General features: G+C 54.3%; 5 protein-coding genes across 5 annotated transcripts; 1 reads left to right on the top strand and 4 right to left on the bottom strand.

The window, feature by feature from the left end:
- Positions 1 to 1437: 1437 nt before the first annotated feature.
- On the bottom strand, positions 1438 to 1776 carry N657DRAFT_531860 (ankyrin; the record flags this gene model as incomplete). The annotated part of the gene is made up of 1 exon (XM_062787732.1): positions 1438 to 1776. A coding segment is annotated over one exon (339 nt), but the record flags the coding sequence as incomplete, so codon positions are not given.
- A 72-nt stretch (positions 1777 to 1848) lies between these two features.
- On the bottom strand, positions 1849 to 2400 carry N657DRAFT_584019 (ankyrin; the record flags this gene model as incomplete). Its single annotated transcript, XM_062789724.1, has 1 exon — positions 1849 to 2400. A coding segment is annotated over one exon (552 nt), but the record flags the coding sequence as incomplete, so codon positions are not given.
- Positions 2401 to 3081: 681 nt separating this feature from the next.
- On the bottom strand, positions 3082 to 4692 carry N657DRAFT_405117 (uncharacterized protein). Its single transcript, XM_062787215.1, has 4 exons — positions 4355 to 4692; positions 4126 to 4296; positions 4052 to 4076; positions 3082 to 3983 (listed from the first exon to the last, which is right to left on the bottom strand). The coding sequence occupies exons 1-4, from the start codon at positions 4548 to 4550 to the stop codon at positions 3311 to 3313; spliced, it is 1065 nt and encodes a 354-aa protein (XP_062641996.1). The 5' UTR covers positions 4551 to 4692; the 3' UTR covers positions 3082 to 3310.
- Positions 4515 to 5353, bottom strand: N657DRAFT_628783 (uncharacterized protein). The gene is made up of 2 exons (XM_062790859.1): positions 4915 to 5353; positions 4515 to 4863 (listed from the first exon to the last, which is right to left on the bottom strand). Exons 1-2 carry the CDS (start codon positions 5314 to 5316, stop codon positions 4576 to 4578), a joined length of 690 nt encoding a protein of 229 aa, XP_062641997.1. The 5' UTR covers positions 5317 to 5353; the 3' UTR covers positions 4515 to 4575.
- A 1911-nt stretch (positions 5354 to 7264) lies between these two features.
- N657DRAFT_584001 (uncharacterized protein) lies at positions 7265 to 7951 on the top strand (the record flags this gene model as incomplete). Its single annotated transcript, XM_062789723.1, has 2 exons — positions 7265 to 7359; positions 7423 to 7951. Coding segments are annotated over 2 exons (624 nt in total), but the record flags the coding sequence as incomplete, so codon positions are not given.
- Between the last annotated feature and the right edge of the window lie 540 nt (positions 7952 to 8491).

The raw sequence follows: 8491 nt of genomic DNA on the forward strand, positions 1-8491 counted from the left end.
TGATCAGACTGGACCTCTGCTCCTACCTACTTTTTTCGACTTTTTAGGGGTAACCTGGCTCTGCGCAGTCTCTTGAATTTTTTTTTCGGGCGGCCGCCAGGCCGCCCTGTAAGATAAAAGTGTCAGACCTGAGATATCCACTTGTTACGGAAGCTATCATGTAGATTAGATAAGGTGGGATAAGGCTTGTGCACGCGTAGCGCTGCCATGTAAGTTCACCTTTGCATGCAGGTTGCGCAACACCGACTTTGGCATCGCAACTTTTCAGCACTTTAACACACCCATATTTTGTCTTCCCTCTGGTGCATCCTGCATCAGTTATTATTAGCCGTCTCCTGTTGGGCAGCCAACAGTTACATGCTTGAGTAAGCTTAGACCAACCAAGTGGTATTCAATAGATTGAGGTATGAAATGAAGCGTGAATTGGAGTCACGATTCCAGAGTGACCACACAAATGAAGGATCAAGATAGTGGGTTAGGGTGCCTCAGAATGTCCCTTTTTCTTTTTTTGGAAAAAATTGTCCTCTCTGATCCTCCCAGGGGAATTACCGCCTTATATAGAGACAGTGTGCCATGATATGACGTTTATGTCAGGAACTGCGTCATTGTGATGGATCTGTGTTGGCTGAGAGTCTCGCATTGAACATCAGTGCTCAGTCCGTGAATTTTGGTGCCAAGGAACCCACTCAGTTCAACAGACTCCAAGTCTTCTCATTCCGACTTTTGGCGTCCCATGTGCTGAGTGGGGTCTTTCCGGCCCTTGCAACGGCGCAGCTGCTCAGGAGCCCATTGTGGGGAGCGGCGTGTCGATCCGATCCGAGGTCTTCATCGGAACGACCCGTTGACATGGTCGAGAACCACCTATATTTTTGGGAAGACTCTCTGTATTACGAAGAGGAACGGAGCTCTCACAACATCTACAAAGGGCCAATAACCTCCGCGACAATTTTCAAGCCCTTGTGACAGGGGTCGGAGACTGCGACAGGAGACAGCGGAGGTTGTCCTGCGGCGTGGATGCTTCGGGAATGATTGAGACGTGCGGTGTGCCGTCGATGGTCAGCTGTGAGGCCAGTGGAGAGATCATGACAAACTTAAAGAGCTAGCAAAACGCAGGAAGGCATTGGAAGGCTCTAGAGGAGAAAATAGCGATATAATCGCGCCGTCCCCCATACCCATCCTGTGCCATGCTAGGACGGGAAAAATCTAGAATTCAACACACAACTTCATAGACCTGAGCAGCTTGACGACGGCCTCGTAGCCGTTCCCGGCGGCCGATGACAGCGGCGTCCGGCCGTAGTCATCTTTCGCGTCGACATCGACCTTGCCTGTGCCAAGCAGCAGCTTGACGACGGCCTCGTGGCCGTTCCCGGCGGCCCATAACAGCGGCGTCCGGCCGTTGTTATCTTTCGCGTCGGCGTCGACCTTGCCTGTGCCGAACAGCAGCTTGACGACGGCCTCGTGGCCGTTCTCGGCGGCCCATGAGAGCGGCGTCTGGCCGTCGATACCATCTTTCGCGTCGGCATCGACCTTGCCTGTACCGAGCAGTAGCTTGACTACGGCCTCATGGCCGTTCTGGGCGGCCCATGACAGTGGCGTCCGGCCGCTGATACTATCTTTCGCGTCGGCATCGACCTTGCCTGTGCCGAGCAGTAGCTTGACGACGGCCTCATGGCCGTTCCCGGCGGCCCATGACAGCGGTGTCCGCCCGATACTATCTTTCGCGTCGACATCGACCTTGCCTGTGCCGAACAGTAGCTTGACGACGGCCTCGTGGCCGTTCCCGGCGGCCCATGACAGCGGCGTCTGGCCATCGATACCATCTTTCGCGTCGACATCGACCTTGCCTGTGCCGAACAGCAGCTTGACGACGGCCTCGTGGCCGTTCTGGGCGGCCCATGACAGCGGCGTCCGGCCGTCGATACTATCTTTCGCGTCGGCATTGACGTTGCCTGTGCCGAGCAGTAGCTTGACGACGGCCTCGTGGCCGTTCCGGGCGGCCCATGACAGCGGTGTCCGGCCGTAGTTATCTTTCGTGTCGGCATCGACCTTGCCTGTGCCGAACAGCAGCTTGACGACGGCCTCGCGGCCGTTCTCGGCGGCCCATGACAGCGGCGTCCGGTCGTAGTTATCTTTCGTGTCGGCATCGACCTTGCCTGTACCGAGCAGCAGCTTGACGACGGCCTCGTGGCCGTTCTCGGCGGCCCATGACAGCGGCGTCCGGTTGTAGTTATCTTTCGTGTCGGCATCGACCTTGCCCGTGGCGAGAAGCCGCTCGACAATCTCAAGATGCCCGCCCTGTGAAGCTGCCTGGAGAGCCGCGCCTGTGGTTTGAAGCGAGTAGTTACCTTCGAGAAGAACATCGAGTAATTCAATATCACCTCGAGCTGCTAAACTGCACATATTCTGACGTTTTTCTCGTTCGGATATCCCGCCACAACCCTGAATGAGACGTATGAGAGCGTAGTGGCGTGATTGTAAGCTCCAAGCCAGTAGGTCTGAGTCTAGAGCGTTGAAATCTTGCTGCTCCGGCCAGGGTGTCTTCGCCAAGTCGTGCTGCCCGCAAGTGATCATTTGATGCCACAAGTCCCATGTCGTGGATGTATTCGTGCGAAACCTGCTGGTGTGCGAAATCCAATGTATCGAGGCGTACTTAAGGAAAGGGTGACCTTGCTCCAGTATTCCTATGCCCTTCTTTACGTCCCCCCTTTCGTAGCTAGACAGAACTCCAACGAGATCCACTTCTTTGCTTTTGTTGCGCCTTGAGCGAAAGCCAAATGCTGGGAGAGAACTTGGCACCTTTAGCTGGTGTGACAATGCTAATCTTGCCATTGCAACTGGATCCACCGGCTTCATTGGTTGTGGTCGTCGAGCCAGAGTCGTCTTGAAGTCGTTGAAATTGAGATACGTCACGCATATCTCGCCAGCATGGTGGTCCGCGTCTGGTAGGCTGAAGCAGAAGTTCCCCAATTGCGGCCCCGTCGGTCCCTCGATGACGTATTTGTGAATGGCCTGGTGAGCGAAATGCACCGTCTTCAGTTCTTCATCAACATGGACTAGATTTTCACACCACGACGCAAGTCGATCAACGCCGTTGACGAGTCGCTCAGGCAGTGAGTACGGTTGGCCAATCTCTATGGATATGGCCTCACGGAGCTCATCCAGTGTTAGTGGTCGTTTTGCGATGGCGACCCAAGAAAAAGTTTTCACTGCGACCGAAGTATTTCGTTGGGAGACTATCCGTAAAAGAGCTCGGCTGAATGTCTCTGCTAGGGTCCTCGGAAGACAGCCGAGAGCGTTGCGGACGTCGTCGTCACAATGTTGGGCACAGAGTTCGTCGATCAAGAAAGCGACCCAAAGAAACCTTCCTCGTTAGTAAAAGATACGGAGAGGAGGTACTGTCAACGTACATTCCGTCTGCATGCTCGGTTAAAGCTTGCTTTACGTCCAAGATGAGAGACTGATCTCCAACAACGAGGTCTCGGTTCTCGATCCTTTCTTGAAGTGCCTCTTTAACATAGAGAGCAATATCGGACTTTGCGTCCGCTGATGCCGTCGACAGACGCTCTATACCGGGAAGTTTGTCTTCAAGTTCCCCACGCAGGCTCTCACGCCCTGCGAGGAATACCCTCAGGCCTGTCTCACTCGAGCCCAGGGACGCGAGCAAGTCAAGAAGGGCGCGTCGTTCTCTAGGTTCAAAATCATCCAAGGCGTCGATGAAGATGAAGAATTTTTCCGAATGGGCGAGTTTTTGTCGGAGAAGGACCGTCAATTCACCGACCCCGGTGGATGGTTTCTGATCCATTTCCACCAAACTGGCTTCCATTTCCTCAGAGAGTGTCACTGGGTCGAGCGACTGCCTGATGATTGATCGTATGACGGTTTCCGCGCATAAGGACTGTGGGTCATTGTATTGAGGGAAAAAGAAGGTGACAACTTCACTAGTCCCGCTCTTGTACGCAAAGGCGTGGCTGACCGCACTCGCACTATAAGTTGGGACGTTAGCGTAAGTCGATGGTGGCTTTGTAATTCACCCAGCATATGAGGTACTTACAGGAGAATCGTCTTGCCAGATCCGACTACGGGGTATTAGCAGGGTCAATGTAAACGGGTCTTGGTAGAACCCACTTTTCCCCGAACACCAGATCCAAGGGGATATGCCGTCCTTCCATCCACGGAACTCGGCCGTCTCAAATATCCACTGTGCTGTATTGCAGTGGCGCTCTTTACAAGCACGCTTGAATGGCGGGAGATAGTCATATGAAGATAATGAATCGAGCAGCTGGCGCTTTCGTTCTCCTGGAGGGCTGTTAGCCGTAACTGTCACGAAAGGAATGGAGAAACTTACCCGACCGACGCTTGTCTTGTTGCAGCTGCCATTCCTTGATGGTATCAAGGCTTTTTCCCGTCCGAGACATTATGTCTCTGAACTTCCGTCTGTGTCCAGACGCGGCTTCTCTTTCCTTTCTCTGGAGCTCCTGGTCCTGGAGATCGGCCTGTGCCTTGGCAAGGAATATCTCTTCCTTTACCTCATCACCACACCTCTGAATCATGCAGATATCTGACTTAAATTCCTGCTCAAATGATTGCCAGAGAGCGTTCCAAAGTTGTGTTTTCCCTAGGATCGGTTAACAATGGCAGACTGTTGCATAGACAGCATCGGAGCGACAAACAAGGTCGTTGGGCAGCCTCAACTGCATGCTTGCAGCATCGGATGAGAGAAGCGTGGAAGCTGCACAAGGCTGTTTGAAGCCGGACCGAGTTCGCATACAGGACCTGGTACTCGGCAAACCGTGGACAGTGCGACGCGAAACCCATGAAGAGATTAGAAAACGCTTCATAATAAGATGTGAATCTGAGTGCAATCTCGTCGGAGTCAGCAACTTGCATTTGGCAGTGGATTCCCTACAAGCGTACCTGTATCGTAAGTTTAACGCTTCCCCAGACCAGAGCGGCTATCTGTGGGTTTGATGAGACGAATGTGTCGATGACTGCAGAGAAATCCCGGACAGACTGAAGGACGGAATGCAGCCGGGTGGCGATGCTACGGCCGCGCCTGTGTTGACTTGAGTCAAGCTGTGCGGTGAACACGAGCACGGCATCGGCGTCCGGGATGGCTTTTATCTTTTTGAGCACCGTCCGTTGGTCCTCTGTCAGAATCCTCTGGAAATCATCAACCGCCTCATTGAGCTGCTTTGCAGGCGACAGTGGCACCCCAGAGGATTGAGACGCTAGAGTCAGAGCCATGGCAGCTGTTGGGCTGCATGCACACGAGACACTGGTGAACAATATGTGGATGCGTTGAGATAATTCAGTCATTGGCGAACTTCGTCAAGAGGCAGCCTGTCTTCGATCGTACACACTCGCGGGCGCCTTACGGCCCTACCTCGTCCGTCTCCGCTGGGTCTCAATACCAAAGTAGGGCCCGTGCGCCAGGGGCTGATGGGCGGGGCGGCGCCTGGTAGCAGAGCTCGATTGGCTGTTATGTCGCGCCTGCTGCATAAGCCTGAACGGACCTCGGGCACAGCCAGCTTCACCTTTTTCTCCAAACGGACGACACTAACAGAGGCGAAGAGGCGCTTGTTTCGTACCCCGAAACCCCCCTCTTTTCCGACCCCTCGTACCCCAGAACACAAGCTTCTAGGGGCTGGATTTGTTGGTTCAGTGAACACTGAATCCTGGTGTTTCCTGTTCTTTTTGAAGACTAAAAGTCTCTCATTCCGACTTCTTGGCGTTCCGCGTGCTTAGCGGGTCCTTCCGGCCCTTGCAGCGGCCCAGCGGCGCAGGAGCCCCACTATGGGGCGCGGCACATCGATCCATCCGGGGTCTCTTCAAAACGACGTGCTGACATGATCGAAAACGACCAAATCTGATCTTCTTCGGGAACAACTTTCTGCATTACCCACCGAACAAAGTTCCAACATTTATGAAGGATCGATGCCCTCCGTGACGATCTCCACGCCCTGGGGCCAGGGTCAGAGGCTGCGACTTGAACAGGTGCGGGACGGGGCGCGCCGCGTTCGGGCCGCACTCTCGAAGCGGAGAGCAGAGTGGAAAAGGCATGCTGCTCTTTGACTGGTCGCTCCACTCGCGGGCCTTGCTGCAGAGAATCAGGATCAGAAGACCGTGTCGCTAATGCTCCCGATATGTCGGTGGCGCGCTGGGTTTACCGGTCCTGTTGAACGACTCTGTGTCGTTCGTCTCGCAAAATGAAGAGGAAGTATGTACTTTGCTGCTACCTCTCGCTTCGGAATTGATAATGATATCGCCTATCGACGCGGCGTCCATGCTGGGAGTGGCAAAGAAAGAACTGCTTGCTTGCATCCAAACATTATTCTAGATGGGAAGCACAGGGTAAATCTATGCTGGAAGAGGCCATGGAGGTTACATCATAGTTGCGCAAGTCTTATTTTCCTTGCAAACGATGACGGCTTCCCTTCGTCAGGCAGCAAGGCGAACCCGTCACTCGCTCTCCGCAATGGACAAAGCAGCGTCGCCACCATTACCCCAGCTGCTTTAAGGTATGACGCTATGAGTTGCTGTCGGCAGGTGCATCCCGCTACAGAGCATGCACCATCCTGCACGGCGTCCGTCTGAAGCCGCTGAACCTTCAGCACCCTTTGAAGGCCCCAAGCCCGGCGTAGGAGCGCCTCACGCGATGCCACTAGCAGAGGAACCGGAACAAATAGGGATGGCTTTGGCAACTGGCTTGATGATTCGAAGGTGTATACGACGGGCAACCGTCGCTAGAGTCGACGGCAGTTGAAGGCGGGCTGTTAGACGTGCCTGGGATATTAGTACTCAGCGTGCTGGTTACAAGTCTAGGCTCAGAGGAGTGCTCCCGAACGGGTCGTGTTGGGCAGCCAACAGTTACATGCTCGAGTAAGCTTAGATCAACCAAGTGGTATTGAATAGATTGAGGTACGAAATGAAGCTTGAATTGGAGTCACGATTCCAGAGTGACCACACAAATGAAGGATCAAGATAGTGGGTTAGGGTGCCTCAAAATGTCCCTTTCTTTTTTTTTTAGAGAATCGTCCTCTCTGATCCTCCCAGGGGAATTACCCCCTTATATAGAGACAGTGTGCCATGATATGACGTTTATGTCAGGAACTGCTTCATAATGATAAGCCCATCTTGACCGAGAGTCTCCAAGTCCGTCAACCAACCGTCATTGCGATGGATCTGTGTTGACTGAGAGTCTCGGATTGAACATCAGTGCTCAGCCCGTGAATCTTGGTGCCAAGGAACCCACTCAGTTCAACAGTTTGCAGACGACACTAACCTTCTAGTCTTTGGCCGGGAGCCAGAGGCCAATGTTCGACAGCTGGAGGCAGCGTGGGAAACGAAAACGTGCCTGCAGTGGGCAGAAACCCGGGGGATGTCCTTTGGCCCGGAAAAGAGCGAGCTGATTCACTTCAACAGAGGGCGCAAACAGTGGGCTGACCAGCTGGAACTTGCACAGCCGGGAGGAGGCACCAGCCCGGTGAAGCCCATGGCAGCGGCCAGATTCCTAGGGGTCTGGCTGGATTGGAAACTCAACTGGAAGGCGCACCTCTTACACAAGGATGGCCACACGGAATTCTTCGAGTTCGCTGCCTCCATCCCGAATTTACCCCTGTCCGCCCCCCTGGCCCCCGGTCAAATCTCGACACGCTACCACGCGCTACGGCCCGATTCGTCCTCGACGTACTCCCAATGCAGTCCATGCTCTCTCGACGTTGTCATTGGTTGGCCATATCTCGGCGCGCTCAGCTATCGTCGAGACGCGTTCCTGCCCCCGACTGCCTCAGTCTTCCCCCCGCAAAGAACAGAAAGAAACTGGGTAACTACTCAGTGCCTCGGTCGCGGCCCCCCCGGTCAAGACGTCAGGATATATACCGTCCGCCGCGGCAGCTTAACCTGTTTCTTTCTCCTTATTTTATTCCATCTGTCTGTGATGTATGATGGGTGATCATCCAGCGTCGTCCCTGCCGCCGCGCTGGTGTCGTTGGCCTCAGCGGGAACTCGACCTCCGTCTGGCGGAACTAGGCCTGGTCATCAATGCGCCCGAGCCCGCCGTGATCTGCCGCCCGTGCGGCTGTGCCTTGCAGCCAAACGGCGAATGCGTGACACGGCATCTCGCCGACAAGCACAGCATCCAGAAGGGGTTGCGACACGGCTTAACCTCGTACATCCACTCCCTACGTCTTCCGGATCCGAATACAGGGTCGGTCACATTAAAGAGAAGGGAGCAGAGGATAAGAATTTTCCAGATTGGTGATTCCAACGGCGCCGATAGCCATGGAGCCATTCGTGCATATACCCGAGTACCCATTTGTTGTTTGCAAGGAATGCCAGTTTGCATGCGTGACAGGCGAGGTCACCACCCATTTGCGTATGCATCATGGTCATATACAGGTACAGGAGCGAAGACGGATTGCAGAGTCCATCGGCGACATACCCGGCATTGCCCGGGGCCAGGAGGAGTTGCGTTCGTTCCAGTTCCCACCGC

This window comes from Parathielavia appendiculata (assembly GCF_033297405.1).
Source record: "Parathielavia appendiculata strain CBS 731.68 unplaced genomic scaffold N657scaffold_55, whole genome shotgun sequence".
Lineage (NCBI taxonomy): Eukaryota > Fungi > Ascomycota > Sordariomycetes > Sordariales > Chaetomiaceae > Parathielavia > Parathielavia appendiculata.

Coding starts and splice junctions, on each gene's coding strand:
- N657DRAFT_405117 (XM_062787215.1), bottom strand. CDS start 4,550: ATGATTCAGAGGTGTGGTGATGAGGTAAAGGAAGAGATATTCCTTGCC. Junction 4,297..4,354: donor GCAGCTGCAACAAGACAAGC/GTCGGTCGGGTA, acceptor ACAGCCCTCCAG/GAGAACGAAAGCGCCAGCTG. Junction 4,077..4,125: donor GATCTGGTGTTCGGGGAAAA/GTGGGTTCTACC, acceptor AATACCCCGTAG/TCGGATCTGGCAAGACGATT.
- N657DRAFT_628783 (XM_062790859.1), bottom strand. CDS start 5,316: ATGACTGAATTATCTCAACGCATCCACATATTGTTCACCAGTGTCTCG. Junction 4,864..4,914: donor GCGTTAAACTTACGATACAG/GTACGCTTGTAG, acceptor GACTCCGACGAG/ATTGCACTCAGATTCACATC.